General features: G+C 38.3%; 1 protein-coding gene across 1 annotated transcript in view; it reads left to right on the forward strand.

The window, feature by feature from the left end:
* Positions 1 to 8,462, forward strand: part of Wdr81 (WD repeat domain 81) — a 340,798-nt gene extending 332,336 nt beyond the window's left edge. The window contains exon 25 of the mRNA XM_067149985.2: positions 7,044 to 8,462. Within this exon, the coding sequence (XP_067006086.2) occupies positions 7,044 to 7,275 (232 nt within the window). The 3' untranslated portion in view covers positions 7,276 to 8,462. The remainder of the gene's footprint in view (positions 1 to 7,043) is intronic.
* Positions 8,463 to 25,025: the final 16,563 nt, after the last annotated feature.

Consider the following 25,025-nt stretch of genomic DNA (forward strand, 5'->3'; position numbering starts at 1 on the left):
AAAAACTAACTGAACAAGTTCTGGGTGTCTTAAGATGTGTCCTATCATTCTATCTCTTCTTCTCGTCAAATTTAGCCAAATCGATCTCCTCTCACCAATTTTGTGGCCGTTGGTGAGCAGAAATCAGTGAAGCAACAGAAGTCCTTATTACAGAGGTGCCAACCTTTGAAGCGGATTATCAGTAATCGCCCTCCGCCCCCGATAAAAATTTTGAGTCAAATCCAAAGCATGCTCCTCACTTCTTGATAATGACACCCCTTTTGCCCTTCCCTCTACCAATCTATTAGAAAGTATATCATATTATACAATAACATTTGCGCACAACCTGTTAGTTCTGTGATAAAACATTCCTTGTAGTTTGTTTCTCACGCAGCAGCTGCTTTTCAGTGTAGGTTTTCTTGAAGCATCCTTCCCACTGTGATGACATTTTCGTCTTCTGAACCATAAGCGACTCCCGCTTAATGTAGGCCTCACTTCTTTCTCAATCTTTCTGTCAACTGTCAGGTACACTTGACGCAGAAAATACAACATTATTGAAGGATTTATAGTGCAGAAGAGCAGCGCCGGAGCTCCTTCATTCACAATGAATTTTACAACGCGTATGGGTAGCAAACGGTAGTCACGATCGAATAACTATCATGGCCAGCTCAGAGGCATTGAAACGAGGATGATTTACGAGAAATGTTCAATCTTTTCGAGCCTTTTTCCTTCTTTTCTTTTTTTCCGTAGAAAATTATTTTTTCCTGATAATGTCAGCTTTTCCGTAATAATTTCTCCTTTGACCGTAATTCCGTAATCGTTAGGTGAAATCCGTAATAATTACGGACAATCCGTAATAATTGGCACCGCTGTTATTATGTAATATTATGTAAATATAAATTTTTGTCTTGTCATCATTTAGGTAAACAAAAACATTTAAAAAACTGAAGAATTTGTGCAAAGCAGATTATTGTATGAAGCTTTCTTATTTAAAAATTATTACACATTTAGGCACATGAGGAAATGGACTATGAAGAAGATCAATGTTCAAAGAGACCTGGGTATTTACATTTCCTGATTTAAATTGTATTTTTCTGTAAATTATAGAAAGGGATTTGGAATTTTTATTCATGACTTGTGAGGCCGGGTGTGCCACGTGTAAGTGGCCCTTCCTGTCGTTTTGTAATATCCGCTAATATGCAATACCGTATGTGATTCCTGAAGAATATTGTCATTGGTCAAAAGTACAAGTGTTTTTATTGGTCAGTATATTAGGATTTTTATTTGGTGAATGTGGCAAACTGGAGTGTTGCTATTGGTCATTTGTTATCACTCTATTTCCTGTTTGTGGCTCCTCGCGTGTACGAGTGAATTTGTCCACGTCTTTGAATTTGGATCATTACAGCGGGCGGACGCGGATTGCGTCCGTCCCGCAATGGGTCGTCAGCCGCCAAAGGTAAGCGCTGCGTTTTTGCCTTATGTTATTTAAATTCATTCTTATTCTCACTTAATGTAAATTCAGTAATTATGTAGAAGTTCATCTCGTGTGCCGGAGTTTCCTCTAGTTTTCCACATTTTCCAAAATAGAGCATTTATATGACTTAGCGATTATGCTAGTCTGCAACGTGTTGTTTTCAGAGGCAGACTTTCTTTTCTAACTTTAGTTGTAATTGTAAGTAACTGTAACACCTTCTTGAATTGTGTAATTAATTTTGTTTCGTTTAAGGTTGCTTCCTTTCATTCTGTAAATTCTGAATCGTCATGTCAAAATTTGTTCGTGATCGAAGACCTTAATTGTTTCACTTACACATCTCTTGTTTGTATCTCAAGTATCAGTTAATCCGCAGTTAATTTATTTATTCATTTATAATTGTATGTTCATTTCCTTAATAATTATTTGTCTGTTGGGTGTATTATTGTAAGTCTTTTCTCCCCCATAACGTTATACGTTCCATAGACCTCGTAGGGTTTTCCAGCAGCTTCCACATCCTGTCTTAGTTGTCATTTTAGGCCTGTGTTTCCTATATTTGCATTAATTTTGCGTATTTAAAAGATACTCATCACGCTTCTATGTTCTGATGTCAATACTCCGCCACTGCATTATTTACAACAATTTCCTTAGTCTTATTATTAAGTATTATAATAGTTACTTCTGGTATATTATTATTATTATTATTATTATTATTATTATTATTATTATTATTATTATTATTATTATTATTATTATTATTATGGTAACCGTACTGTGTCCCGACAACGGTTACAAATTTGATTCAGTATCTCTTCATTCGTGATTCTATCTATCTATCTCACCTTCAGCATTCTTCTGCAACACCACATTTTAAAAGCTTCTATTCTCTTTCTTTCTGAGCTAGTTATCATCCATGTTTCACTTCCATACAATGCCACGCTCCACACGAAAGTCTTCAAAAACATCTTTCTAATTCTGATATCAATGTTTGAAGTGAGCGAATTTCTTTTCTTAAGAAAGCTCTTCCTTGCTTGTGCTAGTCTGCATTTTATGTCCTCCTTACTTCTGCCATCGTTAGTTATTTTACTACCCAAGTAACAATATTCATCTACCTCCTTTAAGACTTCATTTCCTAATGTAATATTTCCTACATCACCTGCCTTCGTTCGACTGCACTCCATTACTTTTGTTTTGGACTTATTTATTTTCATCTTGTACTCCTTACCCAAGACTTCATCCATACCATTCAGCAACTTCTCGAGATCTTCTGCAGTCTCAGATAAAATAACAATATCATCGACAAATCTCAAGGTTTTGATTTCCTCTCCTTGGACTGTGATTCCCTTTCCAAATTTCTCTTTGATTTCCTTTACTGCCTGTTCTATGTAAACATTGAAAAGGAGAGGGGACAAACTGCAGCCTTGCCTCACTCCTTTCTGGATTGCTGCTTCTTTTTCAAAGCCCTCGATTCTTATCACTGCAGACTGATTTTTATGCAGATTGTAGATAATTCTGGACTGAAATTACTCCTGGTATGTGTTTAAAATTAATGCTAGTTAAGTAAGGAACCAAGAAAGAAGTTTATTAGAATGTACTAATATGATATTTACCTGTAGAAATCAAACCACTCGAGGTAAACCACAAACTTTTGGGATACAGTCACGATCGCTAACAGCTTCACTGCACGACTGCCAAAACACAACTGCACTGTTCCCCACTACATGAAAACAACTATGCATACTCTTAGACGCTGCAAACTCTTAGCCCCTTTTACCTTAAGCTCAACCTATAGTATTGTTAACCGTAGTGTTAAGTACTGGAAATACTTAAGTTATGTGTGAATTTGGATATGATGATACTGATTTAGAAAGTTAAAAGTAGCAAGCAATGTAATCTCTGTACAGGCCATAAAGGCCCTTGGAGGGGTGGAAGGTAAAGGCTTCCACTATCCGTAACCTCGGCACTTGATGGGGTGGTGTGGTTAGCTCTACGTCCGGCCGCCTTTGCCCGCAGGAATTAACCTGGTACTCATTTTTGGTGTAGGCTGAGTGAACTCAGGCCCATGTGCACTTCCGGAAGTGGAAATCTCCTTTCTTAAATTTGACATCTTCCTGATCGGGATTCAAACCCACATCCTTCCGGGCGAACCGAGCACGCCTTTACCGCCTCGGCCAGGCAGCTCCTTAGAAAGTTAAACTAGTAGTAATTCGTGTAACATTTTCTTTCCATGTAATTGCTTGTTGTACTCCTGTAGTAGTAGTAGTAGTAGTAGTAGTAGTAGTAGTAGTAGTAGTAGTAAGAGTAGATGATGTTGTTGTTGTTGGGTAATTATGTTTTAACCTACTTTATTATAACTTGTAACGTTAAGCTAGTAGTAAGCTCAACATGTAGTTTTGTAAGCCATAGTGTTAACTACTGGAAATAATTAAATTGTGTATGAAACTATATATGATGATGCTGGATTTCAAATGTTTAACTAGTAGTAGTTCTCGTAATGGTTTTTTTTTTTTCCCCCCATGGAATTGCTTTTTGTACTCTTGTTGTAGTTGTTGGGTAGTTACGTTTTTAACTTTACTTTATTGTCACTTGTAGTGTTAAACTTAGTAGTAATAACAAACTATGGCATTGTAAGCCGTAGCGTTAAGTACTGGAAATATTTAATTTGTGAGCGAATTTGTATATAATGATGCTGGATTTAGTAAGTTAAACTAGTAGTTATTTCTTGTCATATTTTCACTTATAATGTTAAGCCAGTAGTAAGCTCAACTTCTAGTATTGTAAGCTGTACTGTTAAGCACTGGAAATACTTACGTTACGTGTGAATTTGTATATGATGATGCTGGATTTAGAATGTTAAACTAGGAGTATTTCTTGTAATGTTTTCTTTCCATGGCATTGCTTGTTCTACTCTTGTTTGTTTCTTTGTTTGTTTGTTGTTGGGTAATTATGTTAACTTTATTATTACACTACTGTAAGTGACCATTGCCACCGGGATATTTCCCATTTGCAACATATTTAAAAAATTTATGAAAACTTAAGTCCGGCCATTCTATCTGGTTGATTTCCTTCATTCTTTTTTTTAACTGAAAGGTGTTAATGCACAGATTTGTCACAGGTACTATAAATCACTTCACTTCCACCTTCCTCAAATTATTTGATTTTTTTTTGTATGTTTGAAGCAGTCATATCTTTGGTTCTAATTGAGGTATGGAGTTTGTTTTGGCCTAAGAACACTCAATGGATCAACCTTTCTTATCTCAGCTCTTAACTATTCAAATTGGTTGATGCTGAGGAAAGTTATGACTGCACATTCAATTTGACGTCTCATTTCTTCAACATTTTTTCTCATTGAAGCAATCATATCTTTCGTTCTAATTGAGGTACGCAGTTTGTTTTGGTCTAAAAACACTCTGTGGATCAAGCTCTTTCTTTTGAGGTAATAACTACTTAAATTGGTAGATTCTGAGAAAAGTTATGAGTATCTTTGTCTCCATGACGAAGATCTTTGAAGGACTTTTTAACAGTTCGGTGCGTAGTGTTGTTCCAAGGAACGTTTAATTCAATTTCTTTGTGTGATGTATTTTCAAGTGTTTTGTTGACATAATATTACATTCTATTACCACAGCAGATCATGTGCTTTATTTCATTAACTTGAAATTTTGCAAATACATCCCTGAGGATAGTAACGAACACCACCATACTTTGTACATTGCTACCGGAACCAGCGGGAAACTGCTAGTAATAATAATAATTATTATTTATATCTCCCTTAGTAAGGTATTTCAATCCCTAACTCTTCCTATAAGTGAATATTTACCCCAATTTGTTCCCTCAAATTCCAACTTTATCTTCATATTGCGATCTTTCCTACTTTTAAAAACACCGCTCAAACTTATTCATCTACTAATGTCATTCCACTCCATTTCTCTGCTGACAGCTCAGAACATACCACGGAGTCATTACATATAACAAATTCCAACTTGTACATTTGAGAAGTTCCAACTTTCCACCACTTTAAAATCCTACGATTTTTCTTAGACTAAAATAACATTAATTTATTTTAAAATTAGTTGGTACATGTTTCGTTTTTCATAGAAACATCTTCAGCCATGATCTTGAATAACAGTTCACATATACACAAAAACACAAGTTACAGAAGTAAAACACAATATTAAAAACAACTTATCCTTGACTCGATAAAAGGTCTAAATGTCTAAAGAGTCTTCAATTTTCTCGTCATTGTCACTATTTGACACCTCTTGATGTAAAAGAAGCATTATTCATTTTAAAAAATATCCTAAGGTATCTTAAAATATCTTAATGAATAAATGAAACAGAAGTGTATGGCTGTGCAAGTTCTTATAACATACAACACTTGATGTGAATGGAAAGGGGGTATTTTCTTGTCAGATGACATGGACTAATTGTGTTCAAGATCGAAAGCAATTCGCTGTGATGTGGTTGCATCCAAATCTGGAAAGGAGAACAAATTTTGAAGCTCGATAGCAAAGGTGATTTAGCTGTCATGTTTAATGAGACCTCGAGTTTACTCACCACCTGACACCCCTTATGGCTGACTCACATCGGGCCTCCTACTGCGCTCAAAGCTGCTTTCCTCGTAGTGTTTTGTCTATGTGTGCTCACATAGTCTGCATGTTTGGTGGAGGGACGGGGAACAACAGCTGCAGAAGGGGGTAGAGGGAAATGTTCCTTCTAGGTGGGGGAAAATTCCTCATTCTGTAGCCTATTTTGTTATTGATGCCGAATAGTTTTAATATGGGAAGTATTGAATCAAATAACGGATTCTTATTTTCTGTGATTTTGTTCAGATTGTGATTATTATAGAACTTTTCCAGGAAAATGAACTTTACAGCTTAGTTGAGCATCTCATCTCCTTACTCCCAAGTCTTCCCAGCCCAGTGTTTGCAAAATTTTTGTTACACTACTCCTTTATTCACTAATGGAAATCACTGTTATATTTCTAATCAGCCCTGTCAATGCTTCATAATTCTTAATTATTTATTTCATCAGTGAACACCGGATGCATTTCGAAAATGCTAAGGAAGAGAACGTAAAATGTTCTTGAAACATGTACATGTTCAATGATGAAATAAATAATTAATTAAGAATTTTAAAGTATTGACACGCCTGATCAGAAATATAACAGTGATTTTCATTAGCGAATAGAGTGAAGTCATTACGGACCAAAAAATTTTAAACTGCAATGGTTAAGTTAATAAACACTAATCCTTTGTTGGAAATCACCCAGAATAAATCGTGATGCTTTCCTTTGGATCTTTTCCAGATCTCGTATCAAGTAGTCCTGGTGTGGGTGCCATACACTGGAAACATACTCTAATTGGGGTCTTGCCAGAGACTTGTATGCCTTCTCCTTTACATCCTTATTACAACCCCTAAATATCCTCATAACCATGTGAAGGGAACTGTAACCTTTCTTTTCCTAATAAAAAATAATACAGAGGATCTGTTGTGTGCTTTGTACTTTCTTCCTTACTGTTTATTATCTGTTGTTATTCGTGTTATTTTTGATCTTATTGTTGTTGTTTTAAAAATAAATATTTTAATATTTCAGAGGTCCTACTGAGCCTGTGCATTGCCTGAGTAGCTATGGTTCAGAACTCATCTCGGGCACAACTGCTAGCCGCATAGGTGTTCATACTGCTATTGATGCTCAAGCATCCTTCTCGTCAACTCGTCTCCGTTCAGACACATTTAAAGGTGTCCTTACTGCCATGGCTGTATTGCCTCTTAACCGACTTCTCCTACTTGGTTCTGATAGTGGTAATATTAGTTTACTTTGTTAAAGCAAAGAGAGCTACTATACACATACTTCTCTATACACCCTATTTTGATACCAAATTGCTTTGTCCTACAAATGGAAATAATATTTGGCAAGTATAAGATTCAGAATATCTTGACTTGGAAATAACTTTAAAGAATATTTAAAATGTTTAATTTGTTCAGATATGGGCTGTGCCTCAATTCTGAGTGCTGGAATACTTTCCGAACACTGGTCTTCACATGCATAAAAAATGAAGGAGAAATGAAATGATACACAATTTGTATATAATTGTTGTGACTCTATCATGGCTAGTCTTCATGTGTGAGTTCCTTCACAGTAAATATAAGAGCCTGTCTTGCCTCTAGAATTAGTTTTGTACAGTTATTGTTATACCTTGAAAGCAGAATAGTTCTAGTTTTGATGACATAATGGATGAAACACGAAGACTAGTTGATAAAGTCTTCAATGATTCATATTTTTCCTATTTTATTACATCTGAGAATTTTTTATGCTGTATATTATGATGAATTATAAAAAGGAATAGTACTTAATAATAAAATTATATTTGTAGCTGATGACTATCCCATTGCCAAATTTAGTATAAGATATAACAAAGGTTTAATTTGCATAAATTGTATGTACTGGTTCTTGATCAAAGAAGAAGTTTAAAGGAATGTAATGGAAACATTCTTTGTAGTTCTAAACATCTAAAGATCTGTTCGAGTTGATGATAAAGTAGTTATGACCCTTAAAACAAAACTTTTTTTTTTGTGAAATCAGAACAAATACTCCTATCAGCTGATTAAAAAAAACATTCTTTTGCTAAATTTTTGAGGACTGAAGTTTGTATTGAGATTGTAAACTTGGAACTGTTTCTTAAATTATTATTATTATTATTATTATTATTATTATTATTATTATTATTATTATTATTATTATTATTATTATTATTATTTATTATTATCATTTAATGTCATTTGTTGGTACTGGAGATGTTAAATAAAGTCCGCTTCCTTTTATTTATTTTGGTCATGTATTACTTTCTCGTCCAGCTTTTTCATGTCCTTCGGCAGATGATCTTGATGTTAGGTCCCTTGAAAGAACAATCATCATTATCATCATCAACTACTACCTGTATTTTATCACACTTACCTTTCATCCTGTCTCTTGAATTCGTCTTGAAAGTCTATGTTGTGAAGGATATGTATTATGCCAACAGTTTCACGGACAAAAGTGTATAAAAAGCCTAGAGAAAAATTCTACTCGTCATTGATAATTGCATGACCCATACCAGTGTTCCTATATTGAAATGTATTAGAATTGTCTACCATTCACCAGTTGAATTAACGATCACCACCACCAATAAATTTAGTACCAAGTGAACTTCAGTGGAATTCTGTAGGGAGGCAAAGACATTTGAAATGTCTAGAATCACTAACAAGGAAAATAGGAGGAATAATCTGGTGGTTATTGGCAGTGTATAAGAATAAAGCACCAAGATGTGTCTAATAATAATAATAATAATAATAATAATAATAATAATAATAATAATAATAATAATAAAAATATCATCTACCATCATGGTAGATTGTGTGAATCATTTCACGTGAGGGTGGAACCCGTAGGTCCCACAAATATTTGAACCAGATTGGTAAGACCTGGAGCATGCTTAAACAGCAGACCCTGACCTGGATACAGACACTGACCACAACACCACCCACTGCGGGATCAGACATGTGGATTTACGTTTCAAAGTAGTTCATCCACCTTCTTCACCGTTGGGATCTAAATTCCTCATCTGCTGCTGAAGCTGACTATCTTCGTGAATGCTTTTTATTACTATCCCAAAAAAGCAAGAATGCCTCTTCCGCCAGTTCCGCCGTACCAGTGATCTTCATCTCCGCCTTCACTGCCGTTGAGGTCTTCACTCGTAACCCTGAGCTGGGATCCTTACCAGATGATACACACCAGGTCAGTGTGCTCTGGGACTCACATAGGCGGGGGTGCCACTCCCTGGGCAGGGCTGCCTCCGAAGAGGGTCCCTATTGTTGTAGAAAAAATGCAATGATGTTGGACTGCCTTGCCTTCGCAGATGACATCGTTCTCATTACAGACAACCATCAAACAGCCAAGACACAAGTAGAAGAACTACAAAATGTTGCAGTCAAAACAGGGTTAAAAATCTCTTTCGAAAAATAAGCATTCATGGATTCTATAAAAAAAAGTGACATGGACAGACTTGTTACACTGTATGGGAATATCCAGCGTGTGCAAAACTTTAAATACCTGGGAGAAATACTCTCCCCCAATGGAGATGAAAAGGAGGGATTAAAGGAGAGGGTGATAAGGATGGAATTGGCATTCAGACTATGTCATGATACCTATAAGTCAAAGTACCTCTCAATTCAGGCCAAGTTAAAACATTACTGCACAGTGGTTAGAACAGACTGCCTTTATGGAGCAGAAACCTTGACGAGGATGGCTGACCTAGTCCTTGAAAAAAGAGAAAGAAGATTCTTATAAAAAATCTTAGGCCCAAGAAACTCGACGAGTGACCCAAACACATTTCGGTTAAGATCGAATTTGGAGCTCTACAAGACAGTAGCAAGAATCACGACTGTGATGAGGAAAAGGAGACTGACGTTTTATGGGCATATCAAAAGAATGAACCATGAGAGATTGGCCAACAGGATACTTCCTCTGCAGGAAAAGTGGAAAAAACAACCGGGATGGCTTACATACACAAGTCACAAAGACTTGGCAGAAATAGGTATCAAGGAGGAGGATATAAAAGAAAGGACATCATTTAGGAAGAAGGTTGCGGAAATAAGGGATGTGTCTGAAGAGCAACATGCGAAGCCACGGAACATCTCAGTGGAAGAACGAACAAGAAGAAGACAAAGACTCAAGAATCTTTGGCAAGAGTGTAAAGAGAAGGGTATCAGTCTGCATAATAGAAGGAAGATTGGGTAAACGTGGCACACAGGTGGCCGTATCGATAAATATGTAATAATAATAATAATAATAATAATAATAATAATAATAATAATAATAATAATAATAATACCAAGCAAGTTGGCCATGTGGTTAGAGACACGCGACTGTGAGCTTGCATTCGGGAAATAGTGGGTTCAAATCCCACTGTCGGCAGCCCTAAAGATGGTTTTCCATGGTTTCCCATTTTCACACCAGGCTGTACCTTAATTAATAATAATAGTGCTATTTGCTTTACGTCCCACTAACTACTCTTTTATGGTTTTTGGAGACGCCGAGGTGCCGGAATTTAGTCCCGCAGGAGTTCTTTTACGTGCCAGTAAATCTACCAAAACGAGGCTGACGTATTTGAGCACCTTCAAATACCACCGGACTGAGCCAGGATCGAACCTGCCAAGTTGGGGTCAGAAGGCCAGCGCCTCAACCGTCTGAGCCACTTAGCCCGGCTGTACCTTAATTAAGGCCACGGCTGCTTCCTTCCAACTCCTAGGCCTTTCCCATCCCATCGTTGCCATAAGACCTATCTGTGTCGGTGCGACGTAAAGCCACTAGCAAAAAAAAGTTAATAATAATAATCATAGGTGCAGAATTGAATTTAGGAGAATCCTCCTTCAGAAATATAAAACCTGGAAGGTACTAAATGAAATGACAAATGGGATGGAGATTCTTTTCAGACTACATCATGAAGCTTATAAATTCAAGTCCATCTCTATTGAAACCAAATCAAAGCATTATTGTACAATGGTCAGAACAGAATATTTCTAAGTAGTGTTAATCCTGACAAGAGTAACATATCAAGTCACTGGTAGAAGAGAAAGAAGATTCCTTAAAAAAACATGTTGGGTCCAGAGAAGACAGTATTATGACCTCATTAGCCTCTGCACACCAAGAGTAAGGGTAGGCTGCCAAACAGCACAAGGGAATTGCTAGAACCACATAAAGGGCTGGCCTGGTTGGGATACAGCATGACCATGTAGATATATAGGATGTGCTGCTCCCCCAGCATCTCAGCTGGCACGTCGCAACAGAAGATGGTGCGTGTGAGCGCCTTGCTTCAAGCCCTGCCATTTCCTGTCAGCGACCTTGGCTGATTGCATGTGCTTCCTTTGATAACTCCATCCCCGTTCTTGATGTGTTGAATCATTTCTAGATCTAGTGTTGTGTTGTATCGTTAAATCCAGGTGTGAATTTCATGGCATTGATTGAAAATGTCATCTAATTGTTGCATCCCAGGTTGTAAAAATAACTATGATCCTTAACATCCCATCACTGCATTATTTATTTCCTAAAGATCGCACTAAAACTCAAGTGTGGTGTAGAGCTATCCACAGAAGTGATTATAAAGTTTCTAATTCGTCAAATGTATGCATCAAACTTTTTGTAGAAAGGTATATAGGGGGGGAAGATTCATTGACACAGTCTGACAATTCTGTGCTGACTGTGAAATGGGATTGGTTAAAATTGTCTCATGATGTATGAATGAAAATCCACAACCTGTTTCCAGTCATCTGACCGGGTCAGGAATGAAATTAATGAAGCCCCATCTAGCGGCGAGGATAGGAAATGTGCCGGCTGCTGAAGCCTGTCGCACTCCTCTGGGGCAATGATAAATGACCGACAGATGAAATGAAATGTTAATGGAGAGTGTTGCTGGAATGAAAGATGACAGGGGAAAACTGGAGTACCCGGAGAAAAACCTGTCCTGCCTCCACTTTGTCCAGCACAAATCTCGCATGGAGTGACCGGGATTTGAACCGTGGTATCCAGTGGTGAGAGGCTGGCACGCTGCCGCCTGAGCCGCGGAGGCTTGTCTAATGATGTCATACCCACAAATTTCAAAACCTTGCTGGCATTGAGAATTCCAAGGATGAATACTAGTCGGTATTAGTAGCTTCCAAGAAATAAGGAGGAATTTTGCAGTAAACTGCATTTGAACTGGAACATATGTATGCAGAAGTAAGTGATAACCAGCTAAGTTTATTTACAGTTAGTTTAACAGAAAAACAGTTTCCAAAAATCAAAATATCTTTTGATAATTAACCCTGATTTGACTTTCAATGTTGTTAAAGATTATTTAATGTCAAATGATAACTTACATGTATTAATAAAAGTACGTACAATTGCTGAAGTTTGTAAATGGTCTTGTAAATGTAACTTGATATTTCAATAGGACATCCCATTAAGAGTTTTAAAAAAGGGACAAATTAGCAATTTTGAGTAACTTGATAGTAAGGATATTAAGGACTGGTGACAAATTACTATAAGTTTCTACAAAGAACAAATTAAAAGTCATCTGTGTCGAAAGATCATTGGTATTTCTACTCCTATACATATTTGCCTGAATAACCTTCATCATTTACTACTAGTTTAGCCTTTTCGAGAGCTTCACGAAAGGCTGTGCAGGCTCTTGTGCCAAGAACATGACTTCGATTAGCTTCATCGAAAAGTGACACACCTTGTGACTCTGGGTTAAGAACGCCTTCAACTCGATAAGGTGGAATGACGTGTTAGAAGCCACTACAAAATACTTTCAAACTACCAGAGTATCTCGTGCGCATAATAAGAAATTATTTAAAAGATCATACTCTAGTATATCATACAGAAGATGGGCAGAGAGTGAAACGGCTTACAGCTGGTGCAGCACAAGGGTCCATCCCTGGCCCAAATCTGTGAAACATTGTGTATGATGGATTGTTGAGGTAAGAGATGCCAGAAGACACAATGCTGGTGGGTTATGCTGATGATACAGCTGTTTTGATAGTAGCTCAAAATTGGTGGAGTTGGCTCAGTTTAAGTTAAATCAAGTGATGCAACGGGTGAAAGATTGGATTGCGAATCACACATCACAACTGGCAGATTATTATTATTATTATTATTATTATTATTATTATTATTATTATTATTATTGATTCGTTGTGCCCAACTGTGGAGCGCATTTGAACTTATTTTGCACAATGTTTCTTCTTCTTTTCTTCCCAATCTCTCTTCATTTTTTCACTGTGTTCCTTTCTGCATGTTTCTGTCCAGCCTGTATTTTTTCTTGTTGGTTTCTCTGCAAATTTATGTTTGTTTACCAAGCTTCTAAATTTCATTCTATCTTGATTGGTTTCATCCTCAATACCCATTTCGTGTAGATCTTCATGAATTTCTGCTAACCAATTGTTGCGGATTTTCAGGGTTAGAGCTAGATTTAGAATTTTCTTTGTCAGCCTGTTGTTATCCATTCTGTGTATGTGTCCGTAGAATTTTAGTCATCTCTTTCTGATGGTATCTGTGATTTTTTCTGTGAATTGAAAAATTTTGTGTGGTTTCTTTTTCATCCAAATTCCATTTTCGAACTTTGGTCCTAGGATTTTTCTGAGAATTTTCCTCTCTTGTTTCTCAATGCTTTTCATTTGTGACCTGCCGCCAATGATCAGTGTTTCAGATGCATAAAGTGCCTCTGGTTTGATGACTGTATTGTAGTGTCGTTATTTTGCATATTTTGATATACATCTTTTGTTGTATCTGTTCCATGTGATTTTGTAAGCCCTTTGGAGTTTAGCAGTTCTTTCTTTGTTAGCTTCCTGATTTAACCCTGCTGGCTGAATAATTTCACCTAGATACTTGAATTTGTCTACTTGGGAAGTTATTCCACATTTGGTGATTAATGGTTGATTGTCGAATCTTGATTTACTTCCTTCCATAAACTGCGTCTTTTCAAATTAAATTTGAAGTCCGGTTTTTGCAGCTATTTCATGCAATTTTTCTATGGAGTAGATTGCTTCTTGTCTGTTGTTCGAAAGGATCGCAAGGTCATCTGCGAAAGCTAAGCAATGAAGGTGAATTTTGTCTTTAAGAAGTCTGCCAATGTTTATACCTTTAGTTTCTTTTCTCCATTCACGAATCAATTTTTCCAAAACTAAATTTAATAGTAGTGGGGATAGTCCATCTCCCTGTCGGACACCAGTTCTGATTTCGAACGGTTCAGAAATTTCTGGCAGAACTTAACTTTTGATGTTGTGTTGGTCAGAGTTTGTTTAATCAATTCCCTCATTTTCCTGTCGACTTGAAATTCCTCTAGTATGTTGAACAGGGTCTGTCGATCTATGGAATCATACGCCTTTTTGAAGTCAACAAAGGTGATTACTGTTTGTTTGGTTTTGCGAATCTGTAGTATGGTTTTTAGGTTTAGGATTTGTTCTGCGCAGGATCTCCCTTTTTGGAATCGAGCCTGATAATCTCCGATCAGGTGGTCTGTTTGTTTCTCTAATCTATTAAGTAGAGCTTTAGAGAAGATTTTATATACGAGTGAGAGGAGAGAAATTCCTCTGTAGTTATTAATATCTGATTTGTCTCCTTTCTTGTGAAGTGGGTGAATCAATGCACATTTCCAATTCTCCAGAATTTCTTCAGAAAACCATATGTCCTGTAAGATTTTCTGAATACTCTGGGCCAGTTTGTCACCACCAATTTTCAACATTTCAGCGATTATTCCATCTTCTCCTGGTGCTTTGTTGTCTTTTAAATCTCTGATTATTTGTTTGACTTCTTGTAATGGTGGGGGTTCTGAATCTGGATTAGGTGTTGGTTTTTCATAGGTGAATTGTTCTTTCGGAGATTCACAGTTTAAAAGGTCCATGAAATGGTTTGCTAGGAGTTCACAATTTCCCTTATTACTTGTTTCCAAAGTCCCATCTGTACGTTTGAAACAGAGACAATGTGCCTGGTAATTGGATAATTCTTCTCTGAATGTTCTGTAGAAGTTCTGTGTATTGTTTTTCTTGAAATCTTCTTCGATTTCTGCCAGTCTGTTTTGATCATATTTTCGTTTGTCAGATCTGATGATTTTTGAGGTTTGTTTCTGTGTTTTGAAGAATTCATCACGATTTTGATCAGTTTTATGAGAACTCCAATTTAGCCAGGACCTAATTCTGGCTTCTATTGCCTTGTCACAGGTGTCATTTCACCACCTGTGTTTGCATTTCCTTGGGGGGTTGGTGATGTTTTGTGAAGCTTTCAAGAGTGTGTCCTTGAGTTCTAGCCAGTTTGAAGGAGCATTGTTGGAGATATTCGCAAGGAAATTGTCTGAGTTCTGTCTCAGAAATTCAGGGTCGATTCTTGGGTTTCTGATTGTTTTGGTTTTTCTTCCTGTTGGGTTGAAACTTTACTTTAACAAGAGAAAGGTGGTGGTCGGACTCGATAATACCATTTTTGACTTTAACGTTCATAATTTCTTTTTGGTTTTTCTTGGAAATAGGCACATGGTCTAGTTGAAATTCTCCTAAATGCATGTTCGGGGATCTCCATGTCATTTTCTTTTGTGGAAGTGCCAGGAAATGGGTTGTCATCAATTTTAGATCGAAATTCTCTCAGAAGCCAATTAGACGTTCTCCATTTTTATTGGTTCTTTTGTGAGCAGGGTAAAGTCCTACAGTGGTCCTAAATTTCTTCTCTTTGCCAATTTGTGCATTGAAGTCCCCCAGCAGAATTTTGACATGATGTTTTGGAATTTTGGCTGTAGTTTCTTCTAGTAATTCCCAGAAGTCAGGTACCTTCTGTGGGTCTTTTTGATTGTAAGTGTTTGTAGGTGCATGTGCATTGATTAGTTTATAAGCTTTGTTTCCTGATTTGATTGTCATTAGCAAAATTCTTTCAGAACGAGATGTAAAGTATAAACCGAATTTGTGATATTTTTTCTCACTGCAAAACCAGTGCCAAATTGTAATATTTTGTTAGGGAGGAGGGTAGCTGGTTTACCTTTATAAATTCTATAGTTTCCGGATTCAAAATTATTTTCGTCACTGTACCTAGTTTCATGGAGTGCCAGAATTTGGATGTTAACTTTGTCTAATGTGTCTGTTAAGTGCTTCAACTTTCCAATTTTGCGAAGAGTGTTGATGTTTAAAGTGCCAATAAAATGTTTTTCCTTTGGGCGAAGAGATTTGGGAAGCTCCGATACATTCCCGCATGATGTTCTCGGTCCCCCAGAGTCCGTTGACCGAGAAAACCTAGTATGAATACTAGGGCCTGGGGTAGTAGTATCATTAACTGACGTTGCCATCATGCTAGTAAGTTGAAGATAATGGGGAGATTGATCTTTGTCAATCTCATAGTTACAACTAAGGTATTGAGCCTCAGAGGTTGCCTCAAGATGTTTTCTGACTGTGCCTGTTTTTGGTCCGCGAGAGGTATTTTATTTCCCTCAAGCCCTCCGGACAAGTTGGGCGAGCCCCCCGATCTGCCACCTGGGATGCGCCCGTTAGGGGAACAGGCAAAAAAAACCACGGGATTATTATTATTATTATTATTATTATTATTATTATTATTATTATTATTATTATTATTATTATTATTACAAACTTTTTTGGGAAACAGAGAATTGGCATTCATGTTTATTCCCTCCACAGAGCTAATGTAAATAAACACAATAAGGAAATTAAGAACCAGGGCAGTGCTAAATAAGGTTAATTGATACTGTTTGCTTCTTGGCTAAACAAGAACTTGGAATAACTGAATGCACTCGGAGCATATGATCCTGTCTGGGATGATCACCTTAAAAGTGCTACTGTTTTTGAGGGACATCACCATCCATTTAAAATGACATTATAGATGTAAGAAGAGATGATTATGGATGTTATTAAAAAAATATGTTAAATGAGCTACTTTTCTGTCAATAGTGTTACATGAAACATCAATCAATCAATGATCTGCATTTAGGGCAGTTGCCAAGTGGCAAATTCCCTAGTAATTGTTTACCTCATATCTGCATTTATTTATAATTTTTTACCTAGCTCTTTCTTAAATATTTTCAACAAACTTGGAAATTTATCGAACATTTCCCTTGATAATGTATTCCAGTCTCGTACTCCTCGTCCTAGAAATGAATATTTGCCCCAATGTGTCTTCTTGAATTCCAGCTTTATATTCATATAATGATCTTTCCTACTTTTAAAAGCTCCACTTAAGCTTATTCTTCTACTTATGTAATTCCACGCCAACTCACCACTGGCAACTCAAAACATACCCCATAAAGTCAAATAATTTTTTCTTTTTTTTTCCTTTTTTTTGCTATTTGCTTTACGTAACATCGACACAGATAGGTCTTATGGCAATAATGAGATAGACAAGGAATAGAAGTGTGAAGCAAACATTTATGCATTTTCCTGGTGTGAAAATGGGAAACCACGGAAAACCATCTCCAGGGCTGCTGACAGTGGAGTTCAAACCCACTATCTCCTGAATGCAAGCTCACAATTGCGCGCCCTTAACTGCATGGTCAACTTCGAAGCTCTAATGCCGGGCTGAGTAGCTCAGACTATAGAGCACTGGTCTTCTGATCCCAACTTGGCAGGTTCGATGGAGGCTCAGTTCGGTGGTATTTGAAGGTGCTGAAATACGCCAGTCTTGTGGTTGTAGATTTACTTGCATTAAAAAAGTCCTGTGGTATACAATTCTGGCACCTCGGTGTCTCCGAAAACCGTGAAAATTAGTTAGTGGAACGTAAAGACATTATTATTATTATTATTATTATTATTATTATTATTATTATTATTACTGTTAATAGGAATAGTGGTAGTAATAGTAGTAGTAATAACACTATTATGACGGAAGCCCTAATTAAACGGGTCAATTATAGTTATCATTTTACCTGTCAGACTTACAGTCCAGTAATAAGCCTTCTAAAACAAATACCCGGCGGCACTTCCATACTAGCTCTTTATCCGTCCAGCAATGTTCACGCATGAATGCAAGTACGGTTTATGAAATTTGTCTCGTTAATAATAATTTCACTGAATACTTACACCCTTTTTTTTTCCACTGTCCATCGTCCTTTAATTGACCTGAAAATATTATGAACATAGCATGGACAACTTGCATTGTCTATTGTCCAAAATTCATTGTAGACTGTCACAATAATAGCACAGAAATGTTTCATTAATTCATCAACTATTTCCCTTCATTTTTGTCAGCTTGGATCACTGACTAATACCATTGATGTCCTAAATCACACACAACTGCACAACACTTGATTCACATGTATGTGCTGGTAGGGATCTTCGATGTCATGTACTGTACATGAATAAGTACAAAATAACACTCGGCGGCAACATGGGAAGGTACACGAGTGGATACTTCTGTAAGGATTATGTGTACTTTTCATGCAGAGTACCTTAGACTGGTTTTAGAGTACAGCAAGTGGTCTGGAACGTGAGTCAGCCTCCCCTACTTGCCAAGCGGTAAGGGGAAGTGTACAACAACGTGTGTTGGCGTGCGATAAGAAACGGGTTCAAAAAACCGTATACTCTGCTACTGTACCTCCACTAAGGACAGAATGACATAACTGGCGAATCCTGCTACGGCCGTTCAAAACACAATAGGTTCTGAAATATTTGGCTAAGTTATGGGAAAAGTAATAGGACAAGGTAAAAAGTACATAGCATATATTGTGAGATGTATTTTTCTTTATCGACTAGAAAAGTATTTGCACATATACGCCTGACAAAAAAAGTTAAGCACCAAGAAGGACTGGTTGAAAGTGAATGAAAATACATATGTTGAGAGACCATGTGCCTTTATTGAACTGATTACGATGAAAGAGTCAATGCCGTTGGCAGTTACAGGTGGAAAGTTGACGCCAGGTCAGTAGGGTGTCGCCCCCTCCCCTTAGCTGCATTGCATGATCTTTTGCAGTTTAGAATGGTGTTAAACAGCCTTTGGATCCTCTCATGAGGCAAGTTCACCCACAGTTGTTGCAACTGTCCCTCCAGATCCTGCAGGTTTATACTGGGACGGAGTCCACTTCCAATGCTGTACCACATGTGTTTAACGATGGAGAGGTCAAGGGATCTTGCTGGCCACGGGGGGACCTGAACATGCTCTAGGCAGTCCATAGACACACGTCCTGTGTGTGGAGATGCATTTTCTTGTTGGAACACTGTCGTAAGGAACAGGACATGCGGACACAGAATGTCTGTGACATATCGCTGTGCTTCAAAGTCTCCCGAAGCACGAATAGAGGTGACCTGAACGCATATCCTATGGTTCCACACATCATGATACCAGGGATTACACCTGTGTGGCTTTCTACAAAATGGGCAGGATCTGCCCTGTGCTCTCGAAACCGCTGAACCCACACACGATGGTCATCGGAGGTTATGGAGAAGCAGGACTCGTCACTGAACATGATGCGACGCCTGTTGTCCTCTATCCATGCCTCCTGGTCATGGCACCACTCCAAACGCAGGCATTGGTGTTCTGGTGTCAATGGCAAATGACGCACGGTGCGGTAAGACCCCAGTCCGGCGGATGCGAGTCGTCGAGACACTGTCCAAGAACACACATGATGTTGTAGAGTCTCCGGTACATGTTCGCGGATGGCAGGTGCTGAATTTATGGGATCCCACAATGCTTGGCACACCATACGACGGTCCTCCCTCGAGGTGGTGTTTCTTGGTAGATCCAAACCTGCATGATGTGATTGGGTGCCCTCATGTAACCACTGAGTCCAACATCGGGCCACTGTGACATCTGAATGGCCTGCATTTTCACGATACAACCAACCAGCCTCATGCAGTCCCACAATGCAGCCTCTGTCAAATGCTGTCAATTGGTGAATAGGCTGTCTAACGCGTCTGCGAGGCATCGTGGTTGATTCGTACTGTATGTAGTCCTCTCTGCACACGTTACTTAACTGTCTGACTCACAGCAGTTGACTGAGTGTGCTACACATTACAGATCCTTGTAAATCTAATCATTTACTCACACATGAATGGTATGCATTTATACCGAAATAGGATAATATTGGACCACTCCTTCTGGGTGCTTAACCCTCCGTTAGGCGCGTGGGCTATAGGTGTATACCAGCCATCTTGTTTTCGCCCCCACTCCTAGGCTCGCTGGCCATAGACTGGGAGACTATCAGTACCTTTCTTTGTCACGCTGCTCTCGGGTTTTAGTGTGCTCTGGCACTACTTACTGAAGTTGTCTTTCTACAATCTCGCTTCAAAGTCGGTTGGGCTACAACTGTAGCCCACACGCCTATCCGTGTTATGGCGAACAGTGATCATGTTCAAGTGACATCTACTGGTTTTAGTGATGAGTTTTGTATTGTGAAATGGTTGGATGAGGACTGTGAACTAGAATCAGAGATGGATGCTGATAGCGATGAAGGGGAGGAGGATCACATGACAGAGGAGATCCATAACTCTGACACGGAGGGAACTGTAGATGACGAAGCAAATGTGATGGAGGATTCTGATGATGTGACTTCCAAAGGAGAGGAACACGTGCGAGGCAACATATTTTACTATGGAAAAGATAATTTTCATTGGAAAAAGGATATTGCGGCTCCCAATGTTCGTACTCGACCACACAATATTGTTATGCACTTTCCAGGGCCGAAGGGGAGTGCTAGGAATGCCCAGTCAGAGCTTCAATGTTTTGAACTCTTTTTCGATGCTGATATTGTGAAAACCATTACTAAATATACAAACATTTATATTGAGGAGGTGAAAAAGAAATTTATGCGTGAGAGAGACACAAGGCTTACCGACGAGACTGAAATTCGTGCCTTCATTGGAATTTTATTGCTCACTGGTTGTTTGGGGGTAAACCGAAGAAATAGCAATCAAGTATGGGACAATTCCTTTGGATCTGGAATGGAATCATGTTACCTTGCTATGAGCAAAAAAAGATTCCATTTTCTCTTGCATTGCCTTAGGTTCGACAATATACGTGATCGCTCACTGCGCCGAGAATTGGACCGATTTGCACCGATCCGAGAAATATTTGATATGTTCGTACAAAATTTTCAACATTCATTTTCACCCAGTGAGTACTGTACCATCGATGAACAGTTCGTTGCATTCAGGGGAAAATGTCCATTCAAAGTGTACATGCCCAGCAAACCAGCTAAATATGGAGTAAAAGTTTATGCTTTGGTTTGTGCAAAGAGTATTTACACTGTGAATTTAGAGATTTACGTTGGAACACAGCCTGATGGAAGTCCCTTCCTTATGTCAAACTCTGCTGCTGACGTTGTGCTAAGGATGGTCCAGCCCATTCAAGGTACGAATCGAAATGTGACAGAGGGCAAATGGTTCACTTCTATTCCTCTGACAGAAAAGTTGTTCACTGAGAAGAAGCTGACGTACTTTGGGACCATTTGCAAGAACAAATGAGAGATTCCAGAAGAGTTTCAGCCGAATACTAATCGTAAAGAACATTAATCCCTGTTTGGGTTTCATAAAGACATGACCCTTGTGTCTTACTGTCCCAAAAAGAAGAAGGCAGTGTTGGTGCTGTTGTCAATGCACCATGACAAAGAGATTGACATTGAAACAGGTGATTTAGAAAAATCTGCCATGGTTACATGTTATAATCACACTAAGTTTGGAGTGGACGTTTTAGACCAAATGAGTGCCAAGTATGATGTTGCCCGCTGCACCAAACGGTGGCCGATGGTGGTGTTTTCTGATCTTGTGAACATTAGTGGCATCAATGCTTCAAGAGTGCACACTGCAAATCATAACTACCAGCCTACACCAAGACGGGAGTTTCTGGAGACCGTTGCATGGGAATATATGAAGCCCCAGATCGCCAGATGTGCGGTACTGCCAATGATTCCGGCTCCCATGAGGCGACGAGCTAAGAATCTTTTAGGAATTACAGACGAACCCCCTGTACCTCAGATCCTAGACAACAAAGTAGGCCGGTGCTTCCTTTGTGGATGTGGGAAAGACAGGTCAACAAGAAAGTGTTGTGTGCGCTGTAATAGAAAGGTGTGCCCTCAACATTCAGCGCTGATGTGTCGGGAGTGCATCAATTGAAAATGAACATCTACTGTGCAGAGTTCATGGCAGTGAATCTTGCTTAATTTTCCGGACAAGAGATGCATAAAAAGATTCATTAGGCATGAGGAACCTCCACTAAATTTTAGTTCCAGTTTTATTGTAAAATTAAATTTGGTGTTAAAAAGGAACTAAATTCTCCAAAAATAGGAAATTGTTAACTATTTTCTTTATTTAAACAATGCAAATACCATAAAAATACTGTTTTATTATTTAGAATCTGGAGTGGACTATTTATGTCATACGAACCTATTGACTCCAAAGGCCGTTTTTTGTATTATTGTTGTCTGTGTGGTGTTGGGTAGTTTGTAAAACCATAAATTTTCATCAGTATTAATTTTAATAAATGTATCCACAAAATACATGAGTTTGATGAAAGTGTCCATTCATAACGATGAAACCCAGAGCCTTAAACTTGGATTAAATTTCAATCACGTCAAAATTGAAAATACACCACTTTGGTTTATTTGCTTTTAAGAATTTTCAATGGGTGAATTGTTTTAAATTTTGTAATAACAATGTTCAGAATAGCCCAAAGATTGATATAAAACTTGTTCCTAAATTTTAAGCTTGAAGGATAAATAAATACCGTTGAAATATATTGTGGGCTACAAGAGTAGCCCACGCACCTATCCGTGTAACAAAACATGGCGCGCCTGATGGAGGGTTAACTACAAACAGCAAAGGTGAAGATTACAGCCTTGTATAACCCCTGTAAGTACCGAACCTAGAACTCATTCTACCATCAATTCTCACAGCAGCCCAATTGTCAACATAAATGCCTTTGATTGATTTTGTTAATCTACTCTTAATTCCATAGTCCCCCAGTATGGTGAACATCTTTTCCCTCGGTACCCTGTCAAATGCTTTCTCTAGATCTACAAAATATAAACACAACTGTCTATTCCTCTCATAACATTTTTCAGTTACCTGCCGCATACTGAAAATCTGATCATGACAGCCCCTCTGTGGTCTGAAACCACACGGGTTTTCATAAAACTTCCTCTCAACCACTGCTCGCAACCTCCATTCCAAGATGCCAGTGAATACTTTGCCTGGTATACTAATCAATGAGATACCTCGATTGTTGTTACAATCCTTCCCCTTCCCTTGCTTATACCCGGTAGATAGGTGCAATTACTGCTTTTGTCCAACCTGAAGGTATCTTACCAACCATCCAATCTAGTCTTATTATTCTATGAAGCCATTCATCCCTGCCTTCCCGCTATACTTCACCATTTCAGGTCTAATTTAATCTATTCCTGCTGCTTTATGACAATTGAGTTTATTTACCATCCCTTCCACTTCCTCAAGCGTAATTTCAACATCATTATTTTCCTCCTCCCCATGAGATTGGTTGTTCGCGACTCCACCATGAAGATTTCCTTTTACATTGAGGAGATTTTCAAAATATTCCCTTGACCTGTCCAGTGATTCCCTGGAATCTATTATGAGTTCACTTGAATTACCCAAAACACTGTCCATTTCCTTTTTCCCTCCCTTCCTAAGATTCTTTATTACTATCCAGAAAGGTTTGCCTGCTGCTTGACGTAGCCTTTCCAGGTTATTACCAAAATCTTCCCATGACTTCTTTTTGGATTCAACTGTGTTTCTTTCATCTACGTACAATTCCCTGTGAGCATTGGCCCTTGTTTGGAGCTATTTCTGATAAGCCTTCTTTTTTTACGTTTACAAGCTGCTCTCACTTCGTCATTCCACTAAGATATTCACTTTGTCCCATTTTTACACACAGTTGTTCCTAGACATTCCCTTGGTGTTTCTACTACAGCATCCCTGTATACCACCCATTCTATTGGTATATCCTGAACCTGTTTACTGTCCACTGTTCAAAATTTCTCACAAATCATATCCATGTACTTCTGTCTAATTTTCTCGTCCTGGAGATTTAATACCCTTATTCATTTGCAGACAGATTTCACTTTCTCTGTCCTAGACCTAGAGATACTTAGTTCACTACAGATCAGATAGTGGTCTGTATCATTGAAAAATCCCCCCCCAAAAAACCCATTCATTCCTAACACACGTCCTGAATTTGAAATCAGTTAAGATATAGTCTATTATGGATCTGGTACCCCTAGCCTCCCATGTGTAACAATGAATAACCCTGTGCTTGAAGAATGTATTCGTAACTGCTAAACCCATACTAGTACAAAAGTCCAGCAAACGCTTCCCATTCCCAGTAGCTTCCATATCATCCCCACATTTACCAATCACCCTTTCGTGTCCTTCAGTTCTAATTCCAACTCTCATATTGAAATCGCCCATTAGCACTATCCTATCCTTGCTGTTGATCCTGACTACGATGTCACTCAATGCTTCATAAAACTTGTCAACTTCATCCTCATCTGCACCCTCACATGGTGAATACACTGAGACAATTCTCCTTCTAATTCCTCCAACTGCCAAATCTACCCACATCATTCACTTATTTATGTGCCTAACAGAAAATATGTTGCATGCAATAGTATTCCTGATAAACAGCCCTACCCCAGACTCTGCCCTCCCCTTTCTAACACCCATCAATTACATTTTATAATCTCATCCTCATTATCTCCCTTTACCCGAATATCACTTACTTCTATCACATCCAGAAGCATCCTCTTTGCTGACTCAGCCAGTTCTATTTTCTTTCTTCCATGAACCCCATTAATATCGATAGCTCCCCATTGAAATCCATTTTGTTCACCAAGTTGTTTCCAAAGAGACCCTTGCCTATCAAATGGGAGTGGGACTCCGTTACTCCCATAGGGCTGAGGCTTGCTTAAAATTTTTATAGTTCAGTCAATTCATGAAGCAGGATGCTTCCCTACTTACACATAGTCCAAGTGAGGATCTCTCCTCTAACGGGTTAGGGACCACCAGTGGATTGTATAGGCCCAGCCACCTGAGCACAAGGAGGGCCATGACTCTGAATATGTCTGAGATG

The sequence above is a fragment of the Anabrus simplex genome, chromosome 6 (assembly GCF_040414725.1).
Source record: "Anabrus simplex isolate iqAnaSimp1 chromosome 6, ASM4041472v1, whole genome shotgun sequence".
Lineage (NCBI taxonomy): Eukaryota > Metazoa > Arthropoda > Insecta > Orthoptera > Tettigoniidae > Anabrus > Anabrus simplex.